The sequence below is a fragment of the Vipera berus genome (assembly GCF_964194415.1).
Source record: "Vipera berus genome assembly, chromosome: 3".
NCBI classification, from domain to species: Eukaryota; Metazoa; Chordata; class Lepidosauria; order Squamata; family Viperidae; genus Vipera; species Vipera berus.
In genome coordinates, this window is record NC_138204.1 from 216320741 (window position 1) to 216347925 (window position 27185).

General features: G+C 48.1%; 1 protein-coding gene across 2 annotated transcripts in view; it reads left to right on the forward strand.

The window, feature by feature from the left end:
* ZC3H3 (zinc finger CCCH-type containing 3) overlaps positions 1–27185 on the forward strand; it is a 202254-nt gene that overhangs the window by 68108 nt on the left and 106961 nt on the right. For both annotated transcript variants that reach the window (XM_081323029.1, XM_081323030.1), the window contains exon 4: positions 11579–11735. In XM_081323029.1, the coding sequence (XP_081179155.1) occupies positions 11579–11735 (157 nt within the window). The remainder of the gene's footprint in view (positions 1–11578; positions 11736–27185) is intronic.

Below are 27185 nucleotides of genomic sequence, written 5' to 3' on the forward strand. Positions count from 1 at the left end.
CCGCCGGGCACACGGAGGAATGAGCGGCAACGCTGATTTTGCACTAATTTCCCCTCCAGCATCTGCTGCCGAGCAACTGTTTGCCGGTGCTTCGGAGCCCAATAAAAAGCCTTTTCAAAGTGTTCAAGGATGGTGGTTAGGGTTGCTCCTCCAGCGGAGCGCGGCGAGGCCTCCCGCCGGTGAATTACGCTCCATCCCACGGATTTATTACCTGTTAAACAGCGGCAGCAGCTCCTGCTCGCCAGCATAAAAGCGGTGCGCTGGTCATAACCCCCCCTGGCCTAAGCAGAACCTTTTCTTTCTTTCTTTCTTCATTTTCCGTAGCGGAATTAAATTCTCTTCCTCCACGAAAGGAGCAAGTTTGCCAGCAATACAATTAACCTCTCACTGCGCCCGCTCTCCGGGAACATATTGAGCAGTTTCTGGGCTAATCACCTCTCTCTAATCCTTGGGCTGGCTTGCAGACCGAAATTGGCAACTGGATAATAGAGTCATCCCGGCTCTTTTTCTTTCTTTTTCCCCTCCCAGCACCTGGGATTTCAGCTAGCTGGGGGAAAACCAGGATGCGCACCGTTGAGCCGAGGAGCAGCCGCGTGGCACAAACACCTTCCGGATGTCACTGATGGAGCCCAAAGCGCCAATTAAGGGGGATTTGACCGGGTGGCTTTATTGACCAGCACGGGGACGACAACTGCCTGGGATCAACCGTGGCTTCTCTTCCATAAACAAACCCTCTTCCTTCCCCCCCCCCCCGCCAAGCTTCGGTGCGGAGAAGGAAGTGGGGACGTCTCCGAGGTGTTTTTTTTCCTTTTCTTCCAAAAGGCAACTGGATTTTTTTTTGGGGGGGGGGGTTTGGAAGGAGAATGAAAGAAGAAAGTTCAGCTGCCTTTTGGGGAAAAAAAAGCACCTTAAGTGACTCTGATTTTTTTTCCCCCTCCCCCTTTGTCTTTACTGGTCAGAAGGTCGCAAAAGGGGATTTATTTTATTTATTTATTTATTTATTTTATTACATTTATATACCGCCCTTTCCCGGAGGACTCAGGGCGGTTTACAGGGTAATTAAAAACCAAAAATACAAAAGTTGAAAACCAAGTTTAAAAAAGATTAAATTTATCCCTGTATAAATAAAACCCCAATTAAAATAAATTAATCCTCAGCCTGGGCCCGAGAGCTCGAAGAGCCAGGTCTTCAGGCCCCGGCGGAATGAACGGAGGTCGGGGGCAGTCCTCAGCTCCACTGGCAGCTGGTTCCAGAGGGCAGGCGCCCCCACTGAGAAGGCCCTATCCCTGGGTGTCTCCCGCCGGCAATCTCTTACCGGTGGCACCCTGAGAAGACCCTCCCTGTGGGAGCGCACTGGACGAAGGGAACTTGATGCCGGCAGCAGGTGTTCCCTCAGATATCCCGGACCCAGGCCATGTAGGGCTTTGTAGGTCATCACCAGCACCTTGAATTTCACCCGGAGGGCAACCAGAAGCCAATGCAGCTCGCGGAGTAGAGGTGTTACATGGGAGTATCGGGAAACCCCCATTACAACTCGTGCGGCCGCATTCTGCACCAGTTGAAGCCTCCGAGTAGTCTTCAAGGGCAGCCCCATGTAGAGAGCGTTACAGTAGTCCAAACGGGAGGTCACAAGCGCATGAGTTACTGTGCGTAGGGCGTCCCGGTCCAGATAGGGTCGCAACTGCCGCACCAGGCGAACCTGTGCAAAAGCCCCCCTGGTCACGGCTCCTATGTGGTCTTCAAAATTGAGCCGTGAATCCAGGAGGACGCCCAAGTTGCGAGCCCTATCAACGGGGGGTAACACCTCACCCCCCATCATTAAGGATGGAATAAAATTTCTTGTCGGTTTTACCTTGCCGGGCGTCCCTTGTTCCAGTAACACCCTCTGGGGAAGAAAGAAAAAAGAAAAAACTACAGTTTTCCAGAGGATGGGAGGGGGCAGGAAATGGGCTACATTCCTAAATCTGAAATCTGATTTCTCAGCATTAAAAGTCCCAGGAGCCAGTGGTTTTATTGTTTTGTTTTGGGTTTTTTGGCCCCTGCAGGGTTTGTGAGAAAGCACCGCATTTAAATTTCCTCCCTATCCTTTTAAGCAATTTAAGGCAAATTCTCCAAACCGCGCCAGCACGCCCCGTGTCGTAAGTCGAGGACTACCTGTAGTCTCATCCGGATCGATTCCGGGACTCGTCCTCGGCTCGCAGAAAGAGAAAACAATTTTTTTTCTCTCTCGGACGTGCTCTCTTCCTGGCAGCCTTTCGTAAAGCTCTTTTTTTTTAAGCCAGGTTTGGGTAGAACCGTCTTATCGTAACCGTCTTATCCCAACCCATTTTAGTTCCTTTTGTCCAGGAGCCGATTTCCCCCCCCTCTCTCTGAATTCCCCCCCCCCCCGTCCGATCCTGCTTTGTAATTCTGCCCGTCAGATAATCGGCTTTCTCCCCATTTGGGGTAAAGGTGGAAGATTCCTCGTGAATTTCCAGAGAACCCATGAAGTTGTGGGGGTCCCAAGACTGGACGTTTTCCAGAAGAGACTGGGCAGCCCTTTGCCTGAAATGGCATGGAGGCAGGGGGTTGGACTAGAGGACCTCTGAGGTCCCTTCCAGCTCCGCTATTGTGTCTCCTATTCTGTATTTTCTTCCCTCCCGTCCTCTGGTAATCCAGGAGACTCGGGCTGGCGGCTGGGGATAGGGGGGGGGGCTTCTGGATCTCCCGAGGAGCGACTTGGCCATCCGAGTAACTACCCACCGAGAGGAAATGAGCGTGGCCTTCGGAGCCGCCAGGTATCGCTCCTTGGGGACTGTGGAGATAATGAGGTGTGCAGCACGGGGGGGGGGGGGGAGGCGGGGGGGAGGCGGGGGGGGGGTATGAGGCACAGCCAAAGAGCTGGAGAGCCTCCTAACGATGCGCTTTGCTGGACTGTGGCACATCTGCTTGTCAATGGGGGGGGGGCTTGAAGTTCGTTCACCCACCCATCCACCCAGGCTCTTTGGTCCAGAGGCTGCAGATCAGCGTCCACTGGAGTTGGGCAGCCAATTTTATCGTCTGTCTGTCTGTCTATATGTATCCATCCGTCACTATCACTTTATGTATCTATCTATCTCTGTCCCTCCCTCCCTCCCTCCGTGCCTGTCTGTCTACTTACCTATCTATCTCCCTCTCTACCTACCTACCTATGTATCTGCCTTACCTACCTATCTCTCTCTCTCTCTATCTACTATGTAGCTATCATCTTGCTAGCTCTCTACATCTCTATATCTGTCTGTCTGTCTGTCTGTCTGTCTCTGTCTGTCTGTCTGTCTGTCTGTCTGTCTGTCTGTCTATCTATCTATCTATCTATCTATCTATCATCTATCTCACCTATCCTTCTATCTTGTATCTCTCTCTCTCTCTCTCTATCTATCTCGGTCGGTCCCTCCGTCCCTCCCTCCCTCCCTCCCTGTCTGTCTGTCTGTCTGTCTGTCGATCTACCTACCTACCTACCTACCTACCTATCTATCTATCTATCTATCATCTATCTATCTATCTATCTATCTATCTATCTATCTATCTATCTATCTATCTATCTATCTATCTATCTATCTATCTATCTATCTATCTATCTCTGTCCCCCCCCCCCTCTCTCTCTCGTTTGTTTGGGTCCTACCTTTACTATTATTATTAGAAATAACTCAAGGCAGCACATGCATTTAACACACGTTCCTCCTCCTATTTTCTCCACAACAACAGCAACCCTGTGAGGTGGGCCGAGCTAAGAGAAAGTGGCTGGCCCAAAGTCACCCAGCCGGCTTTCATGCCTAGGGTGGGACTAGAACTCAGAGTTCCCTGATGTTTGGCCTAAAGTTACCCTGACTTTCGAGCCCAAGCCTAAGGCGGGACTAGAACTCACCGTCTCCTGGCGATTGGCCCAAAGTCACCCAGTTTGGGGGGGGGGGCTTCTCTTGAGCTTCCAGAAAGGGGTCTCTTCTCTTTTCCTCACTGTTGTTCCTGCCAAGCCTTGACTGCTCGCATTGCATCTCTTGGAGGTCCTTCTCCCCACCCACCCCCTTTCCCAAACTTCCCGTCTTTTGCCCGGCGCCTCCGGCTTCCCTCTCTGGTGGGGTCTGCCAGAATTGCCGAGCCAGCCAGCCTCGGAGCAAAAACCCCCCACTCAGCAATGTGCTGGATGGCTCTCTGGGTCCGTGCGAGCCCCAGACGAGCCTTTTGCGCTGATAAACGATGCTCATATCCCATTCCGATACGAGGCCAGCAGTTTCTTTCTGGTTTGCCTTCCATCGCGGTAGTAAAGTTTTTAATTAGGAAAGCTAATGAGATCGATTAGTCATTAGGGCTGACCTCCGGATCTGGGCGAGGAGGCGCGGGGTGTGTGCCAGGCTGATAACGGGGGACGCCGGGGCATTGTTCGTAATAAAAGCGCCAAGCGTTCCGAGTGGAGTGAAACGTGCCACGGGGAATACATCACGGCGAGGAAGAAACAAAAAAAAATAAAAAAAAAATAAAAAAAAATTACAGCCCCGGGAGCCTGTAATGAAGGGAATTAAACCAAACATCTTATCTAAATAACATGATTATCTACACAAAACCTCTCGGCAAGGAAGGGAGAGTAGAAGTCGGAGCGCCCGTCCGACGGGCCTTCCCGCCAGGCGCCGCACCACGGTGGCCCACAATGCGGGCCCTGCGGAAGGACAGCGGGATCCAGGAGGGCCTCCCCCAGTTTGAGGAGGGGTTTTTTTGCTGATCTTCCAGATTTTTTTTGGGGGGGGGGTCCTGAAAGGTCTCCTTCCTCCTGGATCTTCACCTGCGCCCCTCTGGATTGGGGTTCCTGCCTCGGCCGCAGAGAGAGAGAGGGCGGGCAGGATCGGGCCGCTGACTCGTTCCAGGCAGTCCTCGGCTTACAGCGTGTTCATTTAGTGGCCATTCGGAGTTGGGAATGGCACATAAAAAAAAAGGTACTGATGACCGTTTTTCACACTTAAAGACCGTTGCAGCGTCCCTCAAGGTCACGTCATCAAAATTCAGGTGTCGGCAGCTGGTTCGTATTTACGACCATTGCAGTGTCCCGGGGTCAGGTAAACCCCCCCCCCTTTTCCGATCTTCCGACAACCCAAGTCAGTGGGGAAGCCAGTGATTCACTCAACAGCTGTGGCAAGAAAAGTCGTAAAATGGGGCATAATAGATATCTCGCTTAACCACAGAAATTTTGGGCCGAGTTGTGGTCGTAAAGTCGAGGGCTACCTGTACAGGTAAGTCCTAACCATTTGTTTAAGTGATCACTTGGGAGTTACAGCAGCACTGAAAAAAAATGAATCCGATGTTTTTCACGCTCACGACTGTTGCGGCATCCCCCTGGTCATGTGATCAAAATCCTGACGCTTGGAAACTGGCATGTACTTATGTCTGTTGCAGGGTCCCGGCTTCACCAGCAAATTGCCTCTTGCGTCCATCTGACGAGCAAAGTCAATGGAGAAGCCGGATTCGTTTAACAACCGTATTCCTAACTTAACAATGGCAGTGATTTGCGTAACGAATGCCTGGATTTTGATCACGTTGCCACCAGGATGCTGCTGCGATGGTCGTCAGTGCGAAAAACCATCATAAGTCACTTTTTTTAGTGCCGTTGTAACTATGAACGGTCCCTAAACGAATGGTTGTAACTTGAGGATTCTCTGTGCGGCTGCTGAGATTCCTCATCCCAGCTCCATTCCTTTTGATTATTTTCCATGCTGCACTTCCCTTTTTATCTATCTGTCTATCTATCTGTCTGTCTGTCTGTCTGTCTATCTATCTATCTATCTATCTATCTATCTATCTATCTATCTATCTATCTATTTCTATATCCATCCATCTGTCCATCCATCTGTCCATATCTATCTATCTATCTATCTATCTATCTATCTATCTATCTATCTATCTATCTATCTATCTATCTATCTATCTATTTCTATATCCATCCATCCGTCCATCCATCTATCCATATCTATCTATCTATCTATCTATCTATCTATCTATCTATCTATCTATCTATCTATCTATCTATCTATCTATTTCTATATCCATCCATCCATCCATCCATCTATCCATATCTATCTATCTATCTATCTATCTATCTATCTATCTATCTATATCTATATCTATATCTATATCTATATCTATATCTATATCTATATCTACATCCATCCGTCCGTCCGTCCTTCTATCTATCTATCTATCTATCTATCTATCTATCTATCTATCTATCTATCTATTTCTATATCCATCCATCCATCCATCCATCTGTCCATATCTATCTATCTATCTATCTATCTATCTATCTATCTATCTATCTATCTATCTATCTATCTATCTATCTATCTATCTATCTATCTATCTATCTCTATCTCTATCTCTATCTCTATCTCTATCTCTATCTCTATCTCTATCTCTATATCTATATCTACATCCATCCATCCATCCATCCATCCATCCATCCATCCATCCATCCATCTATCTATCTATCTATCTATCATCTATCTATCCACCCACCCACTGACCTACCTACCTACCTGCCTACCTACCAAAAAACTCTTTGGGGAAACGTAGTGGTTGACAGAGGGTGATATTGAAGTAGACCAGAATAGAATACAAAAAGTTGCAAGGGACCTTGGAGGTCATCTAGTCCAGCCCTCTGCTCAAGCAGGGGACCCTACGCCATTTCAGACAAATGCCTGTCCAGTCTCTTCTTAAAAGCCTCCAATGATGGAGCAGCCACAACCTCTGAAGGCAGGGAGCTGATTAATTGTCCTCACTATCAGGTTGCTTCTCTCCTGGCTTAGTTGTGTTTATCCGTTGTTTCTTGTCTTCTGGTGTTTTGGAAAATAAGTTGACACCCCCCCCCCCCCCCGTCTTTGTGGCAACCTCTCCAATATTCGAATACTGCTGTCATGTCACCCCCTGGTCTGTTTTTTCTCTAGACTAGCCAGACCCAAGTCCTGCAGCCGTTCTTCATATATTTTGGTCTCCAGGCCCTTAATCATTTTAGTTGCTCTTCTTTGCACTTTCCCCCCCCCCAAAGTCTCAGCATCTTTTTTGTCACCAGGTGACCAAAACTGGATGCCGTATTCCAGGTGTGGCCTTACTAAGGCTTTCTAAGGCGGTACTAAGACTCCGCGTGATTTTGATTCTGTGCCTCTGTTTATACAACCCAGGATTGTGTTAGCTTTTTTGGCGGCTGCTGCACACGGCTGGCCTCGTGTTTAAGGGGTCGTCCACTAGGACTCCGAGGTCCATCTCACGGTTACTGGTTTTCAGCCAGGTTTCGCCTATTCTTGGGTTTTTCCTTTGCCAGGTGTAAAACCTTGCTTTTCTCCACATTAAATTTCATGTTGCTGGATAGGGCCCATAGTTCAAGTCTGCCAAGATCTTTTTGGAAGTGACTTTCAACTCTTGTCATTAATTTTGAACATTGGTTTATTTATAATTTATCTATCCACTGGGTTACTAGTCCATATCGAGACCTCAAACCCTCCCCCCCCCCAATTTTTTTGCTGCAATGTGCAGTAGTTCGTTTAGTGACAGAAGTTACCACGGCACTGGAAAAAGTGAATTAGGACCGTTTTTTCACACTTAACGACTGTTGCAGCATTCCCCCGTGGTCACGTGATCAAAATTCAGACTCATAGTTATGACGGCTGCAGTGTCCTGGGGGTCAACTGCCCCCCCCCTTTGCGACTTTCTGACAAGCAAAGTCAATGGAGGAAGCCAGATTAATTTAGTTGCAGCGATTCACTTAACAGCTGTGGCAGGAGAGGTCGTAAAATGGGGCAAAACTCACTTAACGACCGTCTCTCTTAGCAACATAAATTTTGGGCTCAGTTGTGGTTGTTGAGGACCCCCTGTATATCAGTGGGTGCTTTGCAATAAGAAGAGAGGGAGGGAGGAAAGGAAAAAGGAGGGGGAGGCTGGAAGGGAGGGAGGGAGGCAAGCAGGGGAATTCTGGGAGTTGAAGTCCACAAGTCGTAAAGTCCCCAACGTTGGACACTGCTGCTTGAGCAGTGGGTCAGATTAGAGCAGGGCTTTTCAACCAGTGGTACGGGTACCACCTGTGGTACATCGGCACCTGGCAGGTGGTACGCGGCCATCCTAGAAAAGTGGTAGCGGGGGAGGGGAATGGCAGCACCATACAAGCCGGAGCGAGAGACGGCTGGAGCTGCAGGGCTGTCAGGGCTCAGCGGAAGCGCCAGGATCAGCGCCAGGCTCCAGCTGGAGCTCAGTGCTAATCCTGGCGCTTCTGCTGAGCCCAGAAGAAGCGCTGATCAGCTGGAATGTTGCAGCATCTCCAGGGTCTTGTGATTTACATTTAGATGCTTTGGCAACGGATTCATATTTATGACGGTCACAGTGTCCCAGGGTCATGTGAAGTGACCAGAACCTGCTGCAACCACCCAGCAGATGGGGGGGGGGAATAAAAACCAAACACCCACCCCCACCCCACCCCTGCTGCCAATCCTCAATAGAAATGCTCACAACAATGAAAACCTCGGACAGGAGGAAGAGCGCCCCCGGGTGGGCAGGCAGGTGTCTTGCTCGGCTCTGGCTTGGGGGGCCCTTTTTTCATTGCCATTGTAACTTCGAACAGTCACTAAGCGAACTGTTGTAAGTCGAGGACTACCTGTACTTCATCACTTTTTTCCTTTTTTTTTTGGTCATCAAGTTTTTGACTCCTTGCTAGGCGACTGGCGGTACTCGGACGTTGCCGTATCCTAAAAGTGGTACAATGGGTGAAAAGGTTGAAAAGCCCTGGGCTAGATGACCTCTAAGGTCCCTTTCCAACTCTCTTCTTCTGCCATCTTCCTGTGGTGGTGCCACCCCTGATAGATTCCCCTTATTTTGCTCTTAGAAGTGGTCTGATGTAATTGGCAGGGAATATTTTTTTTTTAAAAAACAGAAATATACAGCTCTCTTCCCCCCCCCCTTTTCCACCTTGCAATCATTTCAAGTGAGGATTCCCAAAGGATAGGGGGGGGGGGCAGGGCCTGGGTCAACTTTTCAGATCCCTGGCAAACCCTACAGACTTAAGTCTCAGCATGGAAGTGTCAGCTTTAATTACCTGGGCAGTTATAGCGGTGTGTTATAACAGTCAGGCAATTAGATGCATTCCTTAAAAGCTGGGGAGGGGGGGGGGGCGGGAAGTGGCCGGCTTAGCAAGAGCAGAAACGGGCCAGAATCCGGCCTTTAGCTCTTAATTGCAGGCAGCCCTCAGCAGGAAAAACCCGGTGTGTAGATCACCTTGCAAAATATTGCGAAAGGGGAAATGATTAAATACATAAATCTGTTTGGGAGCCTCTCAGATAAACGTGTTCTTTCTAAATGCATGTGCAGTGCATCCGAAGGGAGGAAGGATCTATTAACATTCAGGGGACGCACAAAACAACAACCACAAACAATACAGGTAGTCCTCGACATACAACACTTCATTTAGTGACCATTCAAAGGTACAATGGCACTGAACAAAGTGACTTGTGACCGTTTTCCACACTTATGACCGTTGTTAGCACCCGCCTGGTCGCGTGATCAAAATTTAGACAATCGGCAGTTATCTCATACGTACGACGGTTGCCGTGTCCCCGGGGGGAGGGGGGGGGCTCCTGTGATCCCCTTTTGTGACCTTTGGACAAACAAAGGCAACGGAGGGGGGAAAGCCAGATTCACTTAACAACCGTGTGCCTAACTTAACAGCTGCTGTGATTCTCCTAGCTACAGTGGCAGGGAAGGTCGCTAAACGGAGCAAAACCTTACTTAACAACTGCCTCACTTAGCAACGGAAATTTGGGCCGGCTTGTAGCCATAAGTCAAGGATTCCCCATATTGTGACTGCCAGTGTCATTTCATAGCCGAGTTAATGAGTTAATTAAAGAGCGTCAGAAGCTCCTTCCGTAGTTGCTGTAACGAGCCTCTAAAAGAACGGCTTCCCCAACGCAGAGCCCGTCCTGCTTCCCTCCCTGCACGCGTGTCCTTGGGGGGGGGAGATCCGTGTCCCTGCCCGCCACTCGAGAACCCCCTTTGTCCCTCTTATCGCTCCTGGCCCAAAGGCTCCTTCCAGAAAACACAGACGGAGAGAAGGGAATTTTCGTAGCTCGGGGTTGAACTCCAGGCTCCCTCGTGCCCTCTGAGCTGAGCGGTTTTCCTGCAGACGTTTCGTGACTCTACTAGGTAACATTATCAGGGCTATAGAAGGAAGAGAAGAGGGGTTTTGTGGGAGGAGGAGGAGGAGGAGGACGACGACGACTATTGTGGGGTCCCTGGTGCTGTCTGAGCTGGGCGGTTTTCCTGCAGACGTTTCATGACCCAAATAGGGAACATTATCAGGGCTCTAGAAGGAAGAGAAGAGGGGTTTTGTGGGAGGAGGAGGAGGAGGACGACGACGACTATTGTGGGGTCCCTGGTGCTGTCTGAGCTGGGCGGTTTTCCTGCAGACGTTTCATGACCCAAATAGGGAACATTATCAGGGCTCTAGAAGGAAGAGAAGAGGGGTTTTGTGGGAGGAGGAGGAGGAGGACGACGACGACTATTGTGGGGTCCCTGGTGCTGTCTGAGCTGGGCGGTTTTCCTGCAGACGTTTCATGACCCAAATAGGGAACGTTATCAGGGCTCTAGAAGGAAGAGAAGAGGGGTTTTGTGGGAGGAGGAGGAGGAGGAGGAGGAGGACGACGACGACTATTGTGGGGTCCCTGGTGCTGTCTGAGCTGGGCGGTTTTCCTGCAGACGTTTCATGACCCAAATAGGGAACGTTATCAGGGCTCTAGAAGGAAGAGAAGAGGGGTTTTGTGGGAGGAGGAGGAGGAGGAGGACGACGACTATTGTGGGGTCCCTGGTGCTGTCTGAGCTGGGTGGTTTTCCTGCAGACGTTTCATGACCCAAATAGGGAACATCATCAGGGCTAGAAGAGAGTGAGGTTAAGGGGGGAGGAGGAAGAGGAGGAGGAGGAGGACGACGACTACAGGGTTCTGGGTGCTCTCTGAGCTGGGCGGTTTTCCTGCAGACGTTTCATGACCCAACTAGGGAACATCATCAGGGCTAGAAGGAAGTGAGGGTACAGAGAGGAGGAAGAGGAGGACAACGACTGTGGGGTCCTTTATGTTCTCTGAGCTTGGCGGTTTTCTTGCAGACGTTTCATGACCCAACCAGGGAACGTCCTCAGTGCCAGTAGGGAGTTGGGCTTGCACCTTCCCGCACTTGATGATGTTACCTAGTTGGGTTGATGTATTACTTTTTTGGTCAGGTATGATGTTAAGCTTATAAAACAAAACAAAACACTGGAGTATTTGGAGCCTTGCATGGATGTTCAGGCCAACGAAGACTTGCATTTGGGAAGTTGAACAGGTCTCTGGTGCTCCAGAAAGGGGAGACGGCCATAGCAGCGGCTTTCTCCGGAGTTGAGCTAGGTCAGGGTTTCTCAACCTTTGCAACGTCAAGATCCGTAGACTTCAACTCCCGGGATTCCTCAAGCAGAACCCAGGGTTCCCCAAAGAGCAGCTCAATGCAAACTGTGACGGTTCCCTTCTTGGGCTGCTCCGATTTCTCAAGCCGGCGTGTCTTTCCCCTGCAGGTCCCAGCTTCCTCCTGGTCACCAGCCCGGTGCCCCACCGAGTGGTCAATACTCGCTACAGGCTGGTGAAGAAGTCGGCGGGATCTCCCTTGATTTCTGCAGCCCCCGGGGCCGGGCCAGCTCACTGCTGGAAGGCCAGGAGACTTTCATTGTCCAGGTAACCTTTGCAGAGCCATCATGCAGCCAGGATGTGAATGCAGAGCAGACTGTAGGTAGGGTAGGGTAGATTGGGGTAGAATTAGAATAGAGTAGAGTAGAGTAGAAAGGAAAATGGATAGGGTAGGGTAGGATAGGATAGGATAGGATAGGATAGGATAGGATAGGGTAGGGTAGGGTAGGATAGGATAGGGTAGATGAAGAACAGAATAGAATAGAAATACAGAATAGAATAGTATAGTATAGAATAAATGAAGAATAGAATGAATGAATGAAGAATAGAATTTTATTTATTTATTTTATTTTATTACATTTATATACCGCCCTTTCCCGGAGGACTCAGGGCGGTTTACAGGGTAATTAAAAACCAAAAATACAAAAGTTAAAAAACCAAGTTTAAAAAAGATTAAATTTATCCCTGTATAAATAAAACCCCAATTAAAATAAATTAATCCTCAGCCTGGGCCAGAGAGCTCGAAGAGCCAGGTCTTCAGGCCCCGGCAGAATGAACGGAGGTCGGGGGCAGTCCTAAGCTCCACTGGCAGCTGGTTACAAAGGGCAGGCGCCCCCACTGAGAAGGCCCTACCCCTGGGTGTTACCCGTCGGCAATCTTTTAACCGGTGGCACCCTGAGAAGACCCTCCCTATGGGAGCGCACTGGACGAAGGGAGCTTGATGCTGGCAGCAGGTGTTCCCTCAAATATCCCGGACCCAAGCCATTTAGGGCTTTATAGGTCACATGAAGAATACATGAAGAATAGAATAAATGAAGAATAGAATAGAACAGAACAGAAAGTAGAATAGAATAGAACAGAACAGAATAGAATACCAATGTCACTTTAAATGTATATTAATACATTAAAATGAGATTTCATTGCATATACCTCGCAAAGGGTAACCACCTCCAATAATGATGATGATGATGATGATAATGGTGGTGGTGGTGATGATGATGATGATGCATATATGTATATAAGCTTCCTGAGGAGTCTTTTCCTTGTGATACAAAGATGGGAAATGGCTGCCTTCACACAATGGGTACAGGCAGTCCTCGACTTACGGCCACAATTGACCCCCCCACCAAAATTCTATGGTTGAGCAAGAGAGATGCTAGACGAACTTTGCCCCGTTTACAACCTTTCTCGCCACCGTTGATAAGCGAAACACTATAGTTGTGAAGTTAGATACACAGTTCTAAAGTGAATCCAGCTTCCACGTTGTCTTTGCTGGTCAGAAGGTCGCGAAAGGCCATCACGGGACCCTGCGACCATCATAAATATGAGTCAGTTGCCAAGCATCCCAATTTCGATCATGGGACCCTAGGGACGCTGCAACGGTCATAAGTGTGAAAAATGGTCATTGGTTGCTTTTTTCCCCGTGCCATTGTCACTTGGAACAGTCACTAAACGAATGGTTGTAAGTCAAGGACAGCCTGTATTAGAATATACTTTAAAGGGAGGAACCAAACCTGTTTGGCCCTTTAAAATATATTTTAGTACACATTTTCATGAAATTCATGAACACCCACAGGGCAATGCACAGTGGTGGGTTTCAGCAGTTCGCAACAGTTTGGCAGAGCAGGTAGCTAAATTTTGCTGAGTTCAGAGAACCGACTGAATGCACAGTACTTCTGGAAGTCCATTCTAGGCCTCAGAGGGCTGAAGGAGGCCTCCCAGGCCTAGAATGGCCCGCCGGAAGTGCATGGATGCCACTTCCGGAAGTCCATACTAGGCCTCAGAGGGCTGAAGGAGGCCTCCCAGGCCTAGAATGGCCCGCCGGAAGTGCATGGATGCCACTTCCGGAAGTCCATTCTAGGCCTCAGAGGGCTGAAGGAGGCCGCCTAGGCCTAGAATGGCCCGCCGGAAGTGCATGGATGCCACTTCCGGAAGTCCATTCTAGGCCTCAGAGGGCTGAAGGAGGCCTCCCAGGCCTAGAATGGCCCGCCGGAAGTGCATGGATGCCACTTCCGGAAGTCCATTCTAGGCCTCAGAGGGCTGAAGGAGGCCTCCCAGGCCTAGAATGACCCGCTGGAAGTGCATAGATGCCACTTCCAGAAGTCCATACTAGGCCTCAGAGGGCTGAAGGAGGCCTCCCAGGCCTAGAACGGCCTGCCAGAAGTGCATGGATGCCACATCTGGAAGTCCGTTCTAGGCCTCAGAGGGCTGAAGGAGACCTCCCAGGCCTAGAATGACCCACCGGAAATGCATGGATGCCACTTCCGGAAGTCCATACTAGGCCTCAGAGGGCTGAAGGAGGCCTCCCAGGCCTAGAACGGCCTGCCAGAAGTGCATGGATGCCACATCTGGAAGTCCGTTCTAGGCCTCAGAGGGCTGAAGGAGACCTCCCAGGCCTAAAACAGCCCTCCGGAAGTGTGGATGCCACTTCCGGATGTCCGTTCCAGGCCTCAGAGGCCTGGATGAGGCTCCCAGGCCTAGAATGGCCCGCCAGAAGTGTGTGGATGCCACTTCCAAAAGTCCATTCTAGGCCTCAGAGGCCCAGGCCTGCATCCAATAAGAGAACCGGTTGTTCAGGTATTTCAGTTTCACCACTGGCAATGCAGGTAGTCCTCGATTTAACGACTGATCACCAAGCGATCATTCAAATTTCCCACAAACCTCCCTGGCTGGTACTTATGGCCCAGTCTCTTCCCCTCCCCCATCTTGGTCACATGACACCCCCCCCTCCTTCAGCTTGCTTGGCAACTAGGCCCTGTGTGTTTGTGTGTTTGTTGGTTTGTGAATCTGATTTGGCTGCTTTACCCCAACAAAGCAACAAAGAGAGCATAAAACGGAAGTGAAATAATGGAACCATAAAATAAAGAATTTTTTTGAAAAAGGAAAATACAGGTAAGTCCTCAACTTACAACGCCCCATTTAGAGACTGACCAAAGTTACAACAGCACTGAAAAATAGTGGCTTATGACTGGCCATCACAGCATCGTCCGTGGGCACGGGGTCCAAATTCCGACGCTTGGCAGCGGGTTTGTATTTATGACGGTCGCCGTGTCCCGGTGTGTGTGTGTGTGTGTGTGTGTGTGTGATGCAATCCTCTTTTGCGAATGTCCGACAAGCAAAATCAAGAGGGGAAGCCGGATTCGCTTCCCAACCATGTTACCCACTTAACAAATGCGGCGATTCACTTAACATCCGTAGCAGGAAAAGTCATAAAACGGGGCAAGTCCCCCTTAAGAAATGTTTCCCTTCGCAACACCCATTTTGGGCTCAGCTGCGGCTGTAACTGCAGGGCTGCAGTACTTCAGTGTGATAACAACTTAACAGCTGTCTGACTTTTTACTACAGCTTTTGCCGAAAAACGGCATTTCTTCCCGATTTTCAATAACCCCGCGCCCCTAGTGAGCCACCGGTTCCCTTAATGTCCGTGATGATTTACTTAACGACCGTTGCAAAAAAAAAAGGTGGCAAAACCAGGTCACTTATGTGACTGTCGCGTGTTACGACTGTGATGGCAGGCTCCGTGACGGTCGTAACTTGAGTGGACTACCTGTATTTTTACCTGCCTCCCCCCATCTCTATTTTCAACCTGCATGTTGCCTCTTTCCCAAGACCTTCCCAAGGCCTGCAGGTGGCTGGTTTCCACCTTGTCGTGAGGGCTTGCAGCTGACCCTGTTTGTGGTCTCCCCTTCCGATTAGCCCTGAGATTCGAGGAAGGATATTTCCATCCCTGAGTTCCTTAGAAAACCACACACACACACACACACACACACCCACCAATGGATGATCAATAGCCGTTTGCCGGTAATTAGTTTAAAGCCTCTGAATATATTATAAAACTTTTACAAACGAGGCTGGCGGCTGGCTTGGAAAGAGGGGAAATGATTTTTTTTTTTAAAAAAAAATCAGAACAAACTTCTTCAATTACTTGGTGAAATAAAAGAAACTGCTGATCCTCTCTCTCTTTCTCTTTTTTGCTTTAAAAAAAAGCTGATTATTCAGTATTTGTTGCTGTTTGAAAACAGTTTAAAAATTAAGAACCAGATGCTTTATCTGGGGGAACTTCTGTCGCCCAGCCATTTAGTGGCGCTTGACAGTGTCAAAACAATTTACTATTTCAGGGCGTTGGAAATGGAAGTGGTGGTGCCATTTACTACCTTCCTCAAACAATTGATTATCCCTTTCCTAAAAATAGCCGGTCACGCTCCTGGTGCCGCGTTTTTAATTTAGGAATTGGGTCGAGGAGGAGGAGGAGGAGGGGGGGGAGTTGGGGGTCCAGGAATGTTATTTGGAATTATTCTCAGAGGTGAGTCAGTTTTCTGGGATAATAGGCTGCTTTACAAAGCCCTAGTGAGGTCACACCTGGAATACTGCAGCCAATTTTGGTCACCGTATCACAGAAAAGATGTTGAGGCTTTGGAAAAAAATCAGAGAAGAGCAAGTAAGATGATCCGAGGCCTGGAGACTAAAACATACGAAGAACGGCTGCGGGACTTGGGTTTGGCTAGTCTAAAGAAAAGAAGAAACAGGGGTGACATGATAGCAGTGCTCCAGTATCTGAGGGGCTGCCTCAAAGAAGAAGGGGTCAGAGGGAAGGACGAGAAACTATGGTTGGAAACTGACCAAAGAGAGAAGCAACCTGGAATTAAGGAGAAACTTCCTAACAGTGAGGACAATTAGCCAGTGGAACAGAAGTTGCCTTCAGAAATCGTGGGTACTCCCATCACTGGAGGTTATAAAGAAAAGGCTGGACAGTCACTTGTCTGAGATGGTGTAGGTTCTCCTGCTTGAGCGGGGGGCTGGACTAGAAGACCTCCAAGGTCCCTTCCAGCTTCTATTCTATTCTAACTGATCAAGGAGAGAAGCAACCTGGAATTAAGGAGAAACTTCCTGACAGTGAGGACAATGAAACCAGTGGAACAGCTTGCCACCAGAAATCCTGGGTGCTCCATCGCTGGAGGTCTTTAAGAAGAGGCCGGACAGTCACTTGTCTGAGATGGTGTAGGTTCTCCTGCTTGAGCAGGGGGCTGGACTAGAAGACCTCCAAGGCCCCTTCCAGCTTCTGTTCTGTTTTGGATTCTAGGCTTGCGATAATCCACTGCCATTCCGCTCTCAGCGAAAGTGCAGGCGAGGCATTCATTAAGTGAGTTTCGTCCTGTTTTATGACCTTTCTTGCTAGTTAATTGAATCATTGCAGTTTAATTTGGTCACACGGCCGTTAAGTGAATCCAGCTTCCCCCGGTTGACTTTGCTTGTCAGAAGGTCGTAAAAGGGGATCGCCCCCCCCCCCCCTCTCTCTCTCTCTCTCTCTCTCTCTCTCTCTCTCTCTCTCTCTCACACACACACACACACACACACACACACACACACACACACACACACGGGACACTACAACCCTCGTTGATGTGAGCCGGTTTGCCGAGCATCTGCTTTTTGACCAAGTGACCGTGGAGAGATGCTGCAATGGACCCAAGCGTGAAAAACGGCCACAACTCTCTTTTTTTCAGTGCCGTTCGAACGGTCATTAAATGAATCACCGGTCGAGGGCTTTCTTCAGTGGCCCTTCAAAGTTACAACGGCACTGAGAAAGTGACTTACGGCTGGTTTTCATGACTGTTGCGGCATCTCCGTGGTCATGTCACCCTTGGTGACCGACTCGTATTTCTGATGCTCGCGGCTTCGCCCGGGGAGGGGGTGTCACGTAATCCCCTTTTGCGACCTTCCGACCAGCAAAGTCGGCGGGGGAAGCTGGATTCGCTTAGCGACCGTGTGACAAAGTGAACCGCTGCATCACTTTCTCCCCTGTCTGCCTTTGCTGCACCACCAACTTTTCCGGAGATCGTGGATGGGGGACGGTATATTTTAAATTCATTTTACTGCGCTTTTGCAATATTTTTGTTTTAAATAGATTTATAAGCGACCCGGGGGCTGTTTCTCCCAATTTATGAGGATAATTTTTCCCTCCTCTTGATAAGGTGAAATTTACACCTGCTATTTCCCTCTTAATTCACCAGGGCTAAGTGGATCTAATTTCCTCCCCTCCTCCTATCTAGTCTGCCTGGCCTTTCCGAATGCAATTTTCCCCCCATCGCTAAATCACGGTGATCGGGAGCCGTGATCGAGTTAAATTAACTTAAATTAATTTACTTAATAAGAGCCCCAATGAGGTTCAGATTTATGGGTTCTGCTTTCTTCTCCCTTCCTTTATTCCTTTGGGGATATTTTTTTTAAAAAATTCCCTCTTTCTCTTGCTTTTATATTCCTCGGGAAGGCAGGTTGAGCTTCAGCAGAAGCACCATAAATTTTTGGGGTTTGCCAGCAGAGCCCTTCACTTTTTTATTTTTTTTTATTTTTTTTAAAAATCAGTTATGATTTTATCTGCAAGGGGGGAAATGGTTGGTTTTTACTTCGGGAAGGCAAGCAGACAAACAGGGTTAAGAGCAGGCGGCCTCCAACCTTGGGCCATCTGGGTACTTGGACAACATTTCAATAAGCCCCAGCTTTTAAGGCCAGCTTCCAGGAAGATATAACAACAACAACAACAACATCTTACATTTTAAGGAGATACCTGGTTGATACCTAGGATGCTGGCAGCAGCCCGTGTCAACCATTAGCGCCAGTCAATTTGAGCGTTCAGTTTAATGAATAAAAGTTATATAACAACAACAACAACAACAACTATAACAACAAAGACCTACAAATAGAATTAGAAATAGACTGTGGCAAAGGCAGGCAAGGGTGGTACCAATAGTCATAGGCGCCTTGGGTGCAATCCCAAAACAACTGGAGCACCGCTTGAGCACCATCATCGGCATTGACAAATTCGCCATCAGTCAATTGCAAAAAAGGCGGCCTTACTAGGAGATGCTTCCATCCTGCGACGAGATCTTTTTTCATTTCCTGACGCGCCAAAAAAAACACCCCATATTTTTTTTGTGAGTCTGTATTTAAATGTTTTGAAGTTGACATCTGCTCTTTGAACGGACTATTCACATCCGTTTAATTTTCCTCGTTGGTCCGTGATTGATTTGCCGGGCTCATTTCAATTCATTGCAGCTTGTTTGGCTCCTGGGGGAGCCGGGCGGGCGTAAAAGCGGACGGGGTAAATACGTGAGCGAAGGAGGGTTTTCTGCCCGCCAAAGGCCCAGCGCTGCGGATAATTATCTGCCTTGATTTGATCACTGGAGACCCTCCGGAGGAACGGAACCCCCCCCCCCCGCAAAAGGGTCTGCGGCCGATTTGCGGTAGGGGCAAATCTCTGGAGCCCGTCTGGAGGAGGAGGCCGAGGGCTGTTCTCCGAGCCGGTGGGCTGGTTGCCGAACGTCTCGGGACCAGGCTGGGTAATGAAACTCTTCAGCGGACCTTAGGGGGTGATCTCCTCTTGACAAGGGCTTCAGGTGTGGTCTTTGATGATGGGAGGGTCCCGTCAAGTGAGGGCCTTGTGAGGGGTGGTGATGGGTCAGGTGTGGGTCACCTCAGGTGAAGGTCTTGTGAGGGGTCAGGTGTGGGTCACGTCAGGTGAGGGTCTTGTGAGGGGTCAGGTGTGGGTCACGTCAGGTGAGGGTCTTGTGAGGGGTGTGGTGATGGGTCACTCATCAAGGAGAGAAGCAACCTGGAACTAAGGAGGAATTTCCTGGGAGTGGGAACAATTCACCAGTGGAACGACCTGCCTCCAGAGGTGGTGAATGCTCCAACACTGGAAGCTTTTAAGAAGAGACTGGACAGCCATTTGCCTGAAATGGAATAGGGTTTCCTGCCTGAGCAGGGGGTTGGACTAGATGACCTCCAAGGTCCCTCCCAACTTTATTATTGTTGTTGTTATTAAATAGTTTTGGCCGTTCAGTGCCCAGACCGTAGTTCAAATCCTGCCGCTCAGCTTTTCCAAAGCCCAGCCCGGCGCACTGCCTCTCTCACAGGTGCACTTGTGGGTCTGAAGCGTGTTTGTGTGTGTGTGTGTGTGTGTGTGTGTGTATGTGTAGGGGTCTTCCGAGGATTTGGGGAGGGGGCCAGGTGGCAGTTGCAGCCGAGTTTCCTGGTCCTCCGGGGAGCAGCTACAGTAATTGAGCTCTACTTTGGAGGAACGAATGAAAACCAAATAAAGCCGGGACTGAGAGGTTAACGAGCAGCTTTAAATGCATATGAAAATACTTAAGAATAATGGGATTTTCTTTTTCTGTTTAATTTTGGTTAATGGAGGAGTGCCATTTTTTTTTTAAAAATCGATCCTATTAAAAATAAAAACTGTCACTCGCGCACCTGGGGAAACAATTACGGGTTATTTAGTTGGCCGGATGTTTGATGTTCTCCAAACTTTTTTTTTCCCCTTTCCCTTCCTCCTTCTGGGGCTCGGCGTGCCTGAGAATCCTCTCTTCCCACCCCCCCCCCCGGCAAACGGCTTGGCTAGCTTCCTGTCGGTCCCCAAACTTGGCCACTTTTCAGACTTGTGGACTCCCAGAATTCCTCCTCCGGCCCTAGGGAATTCTGGCATCAACGTTGCCAGCTGCTCTCGAGCGGAAGGGCTCTCTCCGGCAGCTGGCCCCAGATGTTGCCGGCATCTGGGCTGCCCAGGAAGGGGTCCCTGATCCCGGGGCAGGAAGGGGGCTGGCTGCCTTGGGCAAAGGCCTGGCCTTGGCTTTCACTGCACTAAGCTTCCCCTTCCGGGCTGAAGCCCACCGCCCCTTCTCTCCCGGAGTCCACCTGTTTCTCCCTCGCGGGAGACGTAGGCACACGGAGGGGGGGGGGCTGGCCGGGAAGTGGGGGGGCAGTGGACCCTCCGGCTGGGAGCCCCTGGTGCTGGGCCTTGCCCCTGCCCTGTGCAGAAGCCTCTTGGCGCTTTCTCCCTTGGGAGCGAGGGAGAGAGAAAGAACAGCCAGAGAAAGATTGACCTGGAGCCCCTCCCTCTTCTCTTCTCTTCTCTTCTCTTCTCTTCTCTTCTCTTCTCTTCTCTTCTCTTCTCTTCTCTTCTCTTCTCTTCTCTTCTCTTCTCTTCTCTTCTCTTCTCTTCCCCCTTCCCTCCCTCTCTCTTCCCTCCCCTCCCCTCCCCTCCCTCCCCGTCCCTTCCCTGCCCTCCCCTTCCCTGGCTGTCATTGCCATCTACCAGGCAATCCAGGTAAATATAGAAGCAATTACCATTCTGAAAGCCCTATAAGAACATGGTGCCCTCTGAGCTTGGTTGTTTTCTTGTAGACATTTCATTACCCAAATTAGGTAAGGTCTAATGATGTTAGACCTTAGTAAGCACTGATGATGTCCCTAGTTGGGTCATGAAACGTCTGCAAGAAAACCACAGTTCTCCTCCTCCTCCTCCTCCTCCTCCTCCTCCTCCTCCTCCTCCTCCTCCTCCTCCTCCTCCTCGCAAACCCACTCCCTTCTAGTATTGACGATGTTATATAATTGGGTCATGAAACATCGCCTCATTGCAACCCTGAGCTACAAAGATTCCCTTTGATAGTTGTTGGTTCACCTCATAGCGAGGGGGAAGGAAAGAGAATTGAGAAGACAAGAGGGCTCGGACGATGGAGAGTTAAAGTGCGATAGATTTTAATGTTTTATTCTTGTTGTTAGCATATTTTAGATTATGTTTGTTTGTATTCTTATACCCTGTATTCAGCTCTGGGAAGTCGGGGAGGGGGGAGGGTAGGGTAGGGAGGGGTTGGGGAGAGGGGGGGGAGGAGGGGGGTTCCCCCCCCTCTTTTTTTGTATTCAAAAATGTATTTTAAAACTTTTCAATTAAAAAAAAAAAAGAGGGCCCGACCGGCTGACCTCTGGAGGGGAAAGGCTTCCGGTTTCCCCCACCTCTCCCCCATCACTGGGTTGCCTGCTAGATGGCAAGGATGGCCGGATGGAAGACGGGCTTGGAGGAAGCTGCCTTTTCCTTCTCTGCTCACTCGCGGCCTGATGAAACAAACCAGGTTTCGTGCAGGAAGCGTCTCCGGGACATACATACATACATACATGCATATGCAAAGGTTTTATAGCTTTGTCTGCTTAAGGCATTCCGTCCTGTAGCATTCCTTGAAATATGGGCAAAGGCTACTTAAATTTATCAACAGTTGCAGTGAAGTTTTCCATGATGATGATGATGATGATGATGATAATTATTATTTCTTAGGATGAGAGGCGCCCGAGAAAAAAGACTTTCCCGGTCTGAGGGACCCCAGATTTGCCGTTTTCAAATGATGGGGCTGGGGCTGGGAGGGCTGTGGAAATTGGCATTCAGCTCTGGAATGTCCCACTGGATTTCACACACACACACACACACACACACACACCCCTCTGGAATTTGGATGGATGCCATCCTTCCTCCCCCCCCCACCCTTCATTCCAAAGTGAGGAAGTATGAGCTGAAAAATGTCTCATCCAAATTTGTATTTTTTACTGCCAGGTTGGGCGCCTTCACTCTTGGTAGGCTGACATCAGACAATCATTGGTCTGATTTGGACAGCGATTTGTTTGGAATAATCGTGTGTGTGCTGCGTGAGCAGGGGGTGGGACTAGAAGACCTCCAGGGTCCCTTCCAGCTCTGTGGTTCTGTGGTTCTGTTGAAATCAAATTCTGATTCCTCCAGCTCGCTTGCACAGACGTTCCCGTACAGATAGTCCTCGACTTAATGACTTTTTTTGAATTTGAACTGGAGTTTTAAATGTTTTTCTATGCTGTGTTTTTATTCTTTGTAAGCTGCCTAGAGTTGCTGTGAGTGTAGGCGGCTATATAAATTTTCCAAATAAATAAAAATAAATTGGTTTAATGACTGTCCAAAGTGACAATGGCAGTGAAAAAGGTGGCTTATGACCGTTTTACAGACTTACCACCGTTGCGGCATCCTCATACGTACTCACATGATATTAAGGACGGCTGCAGTGTCCCGAATGTGAAGGATGTGTGTACTGTATATAATGTATGTTTTTACTTGTGGTTTTCACTTGTGCGCAGTGTGCACTGTGGACAGCACTTAATTTCACTGTGGACAGCACTTAATTTCACAATGACAATAAAGATTACGGTATTCTATTCCATTCTATTCTATTCCATTTCATTCCATCCCATCCCATCCCATCCCATTTAATATTTTCTATTCCATTCCATTCCATTCCATTCCATTCCATTCTATTCCATATATTCTATTCTATTCTATTCTATTCTATTCTATTCTATTCTATTCTATTCTATTCTATTCTATTCTATTCTATTCTATTCTATTCTATTCTATTCCATTCCATTCCATTCCATTCCATTCCATTCCATTCCATTCCATTCCATTCCATTCCATTCCATATATTCTATTCTATTCTATTCTATTCTATTCTATTCTATTCTATTCTATTCTATTCTATTCTATTCTATTCTATTCTATTCTATTCTATTCTATTCTATTCTATTCTATTCTATTCTATTCTATTCTATTCCATTCCATTCCATTCCATTCCATTCCATTCCATTCCATTCCATTCCATATATTCTATTCTATTCTATTCTATTCTATTCTATTCTATTCTATTCTATTCTATTCTATTCTATTCTATTCTATTCTATTCTATTCTATTCTATTCTATTCTATTCTATTCTATTCTATTCTATTCTATTCTATTCTATTCTATTCTATTCTATTCTATTCATTCCATTCCATATTTTCTATTCCATTCCATTCCATTCCATTTCATATTTTCTATTCTATTTGATTCCATTCCATTCCGTTCCTTTCTGTTCTGTTCCGTTCCGTTCTGTTCCATTCCATTCCATTCTATTCCCTTTTGCAACCTTCGCTTAGCAACTGACCTTTTGGCGGTCAACCCTGTTCGTAAGCCGAGGACCACCTGTGCCGGATCTGTGCTGGTTGCTCAGCTTTGCACACCTTTCCGCGAATGCCACGGCCTCCGTTCCTAGGTTTTCCAGGAGTGGCTGGCTCTTCCTCGGCCTTTCGGAGCAGGACACACACCCCCCCCTCGCCAGCCGCCCGTCTTCACGCCCCGCTGAACCTCAGAAGCTTGCCTGGTAGAGGGTTTTGTTTTTTTGTTTTTTGGAAGTTTGATTTTATGAGAACGGTCGGTTACGACTCCCCGAGTGCTGTAAAAGTTAATGCGATGGGTCTCCTCGTGCCTGTGCTCATTTTTATAATTTTTATTTTATTTTATTTTATGAAACAGGACAGGGAGCTTAGTGACTTATTACTATTCATTTCGTTTCGACGCAGTAAATATTGATTCAGTGGGGGGGTTTTTTCAATTTGAACCGCTCGGCGATTATATAAAATATTACTCGCCTCTGAAATTATGCTTACCGATCCCTTCGGCTGCTCATTAAGGAAGGAGTGCAATTTTTAGATTCCTCGGCTTCCATCATCCTAATAAATGGGCTCGGCCGAGGGTAGGGCAGGCGAGGGGGTCCCGGGGATGCAACCCGCACGCATCTGACAGCTTGGCTGGGGCTTCCCGGCCTGACTGCTTATTTGGAGGTTAAACAGGCCCCTTCCTGCCCTGTGGATGCCCCACTTGCCCCCCCCCACGAGGGTAGAGTGGGGGGCAGTCAGATTTAAGGTTAGAAATATTTATTTCTGATGCTATTAATGGTTCTATGCTGAAAGCCATCCGGAGTCTTTTCGAAATGAGACGAATGGCAAATAAATTTAACAGGTAAAGTGAAATAGAATAGAATAAGAATAGACTAGACTGGACTGGACTGGACTGGAATAGAGTAGAATAGAGTAGGAATAGAAAATATGGAATGGAAAGGAATGGAATGGAATGGAATGGAATGGAATAGAATAGAATAGAATAGAATAGAATAGAATAGAATAGAATAGAATAGTTGGAAGGGACCTTGGAGGTCATCTAGTCCAACCCCCTGCTCAGGCAGGAAACCCTATAACATTTCAGACAAATGGCTGTCCAGTCTCTTCTTAAAAACTTCCAGCATTGGATCATTCACAGCTTCTGGTAGCAAGTTGTTCCACTGGTTAATTGTTCTAACTGTCAGGAAGTTTCTCCTTAGTTCCAGGTTGCTTCTCTCCTTGACTAGTTTCCATCCGTTGCTTCTTGTCCTGCCTTCGGGCGCTTTGGAGAATAGCTTGACTGCCTCTTCTTTGGGGCAGCCCCTGAGATATTGGAACAGTGCTGTCATGTCACCCCTCGTTCTTCTCTTCATTAAACTACACAAACCCAGTTCCAGCAACCGTTCCCTATATCTTTTAGCCTCCAGTCCCCCAATCATCTTTGTTGCTCTTCTCTGTACCCTTTCTAGAGTCTCAACATCTTTTTTACATCTTGGTGACCAAAACCGGATGCAGTATTCCAGGTGTGGCCTTACCAAGGCCTTGTAAAGTGGTATTAGTACTTCACTTGATCTTGATTCTATCCCTCTGTTAATGCAGCCTAAGGACTGTGTTGGCCTTTTTGGCAGCTGCAGCACGGCTGGCTCATATTTAAGGGATTGTCCACTAGGACTCCGAGATCCCTCTCACAGTTGCTACTATTGAGCCAGGTACCGCCTATACCAGGGGTAGGCAACCTTGGCTCTTTTATGACGCGTGGACTTCAACTCCCAGCCATGCTGAGGGGAAAGGGAGAGGTTTCCAAGCTGAGCCATGCTGGCTCAGGGATTCTGGGAGTTGAAGTCCACGCGTCATGAAAGGGCCAAGGTTGCCTACCCCTGCCCTATACCGTACCTGTGCATTTTTGGTTTTTCTTGCCTAAATGTAGAACGTTACTTTTTTCACCATTGAATTTCATTTTGTTAGATAGCGCCCAATGAATAGGTGGACGCCCCTCCTCTTTGTGGCAGCCCCGTAAACCTTGGAAGACTGCTATCCTGCCCGCACCCGCACCCCGCAGTCCTTCTCTTCCTTAGTGGGCAGCTGCCTGCTTCCTTCAACCATTGGAAATGACCTGGGCTCGCTGGGCTGAGAGTTTCAGGGGGCCGATCTCTCCAGGGACCGCTAGCGAGGTCTCTGCACCCTCAGAAATGCAGCGGAGGGTTCTCCACGCAAGAGAGCGAAGGCGTTAACTGCCTCTCCCCAATGACTTCGGCCCGCCTGGCGCCTTTTCTCCTGCAAAGGAGAGGGAGAAGGGAGGCCGCCACCCTCTTGGCGCCTGGGATCCTACCCGGAAGATCATCCGGGCGTCTCCCGAACCGGGACTGGTCCTGACGGTTGTTCATTTTCACTTGCTAGAGCTAAAGTGTGTTTTGAGTGGCACTTGGGTTTTGTTTGAAGGGCAGCAGTAAAGCGATCGATGGAATAGTAGCCTTGCTAGCCGAAGGATGCTTTTTCAGGAGGCAACTGGACCTTTTGGGTTTTCTTTGAAGAGGTTTCGCTTCTCATCCACAGAAGCTTCTTCAGCTCTGACTGGACGGTGGGAAGGGAAGGATTTATACTCCATGCAGACTCTTTCATCCTTCCTTCCTTCCTCCTTCCTTCCTTCCTTCCTTCCTTCCTTCCTCCCTTCCTTTCCTTCCTTCCTTTGTTCTTTCTTTCTTTCTTTCTTTTCTTTCTTTCTTTCTTTCTTTCTTCTTTCTTTCTTTCTTTTCTTTCTTTCTCTTCCTTCTTTCCTTCTTTCTTTCTTTCTTTCTTTCTTTCTTTCTTTCTTTCTTTCTTTCTCTCTCTCTCTCTCTCCTCCTTCCTTCCTTCCTTCCTTCCTTCCTTCCTTCCTTCTCTTTCTTTCTTTCTTTCTTTCTTTCTTTCTTTCTTTCTTTCTTTCTTTCTTTCTTTCTCTTTCCTTCCTTCTTCTTTCCTTCCTTCCTTCCTTCCTTCCTTCCTTCCTTCCTTCCTTCCTTCTTTCTCTTCTTTTTTCTTTCTTTCTTTCTTTCTTCTCTTTTTTCCTTCTTTCTTTCCGTTCTTTCTTTCTTCTTCCTTTTCTTTCTTTCTTTCTTTCTTTCTTTCTTTCTTTCTTTCTTTCTTCTTTCTTTCTTTCTTTCTTTCTTTCTCTCTCTCTCTCTCTCTCTCTCTCTCCTTCCTTCCTTCCTTCCTTCCTTCCTTCCTTCCTTCCTTCCTTCCTTTTTTCTTTCTTTCTTTCTTTCTTTCTTTCTTTCTTTCTTTCTTTCTTTCTTTCTTTCTTCTTTCTTTCTTTCTTTCTTTCTTTCTTTCTTTCTTTCTTTCTTTTCTTTCTTTCTTTCTTTCTTTCTTTCTTTCTTTCTTTCTTTCGTTCTTTCTCTTCCTTCTTTCCTTCCTTCCTTCCTTCTTTCTTTCTTTCTTTCTTTCTCTCTCTCTCTCTCTCTCTCTCTCTCTCTCCTTCCTTCCTTCCTTCCTTCCTTCCTTCCTTCTTTCTTTCTTTCTTTCTTTCTTTCTTTCTTTCTTTCTTTCTTTCTTTCTTTCTTTCTTTCTTTCTTTCTTTCTTTCTTTCTTTCTTTCTTTTCTCTCTCACCCTCCCTCCTCCCTCCCTCCCTCCCTCCCTCCCTCCCTCCCTTCCTTCCCCTCCCTCTTCTTTCCTCTCCCCCCTCTCCCCATATATCTCACTATCTCCAGAACAGAGCTGCTAATAAGAGAGTGGAACTGATTTCCAAATACAGGTA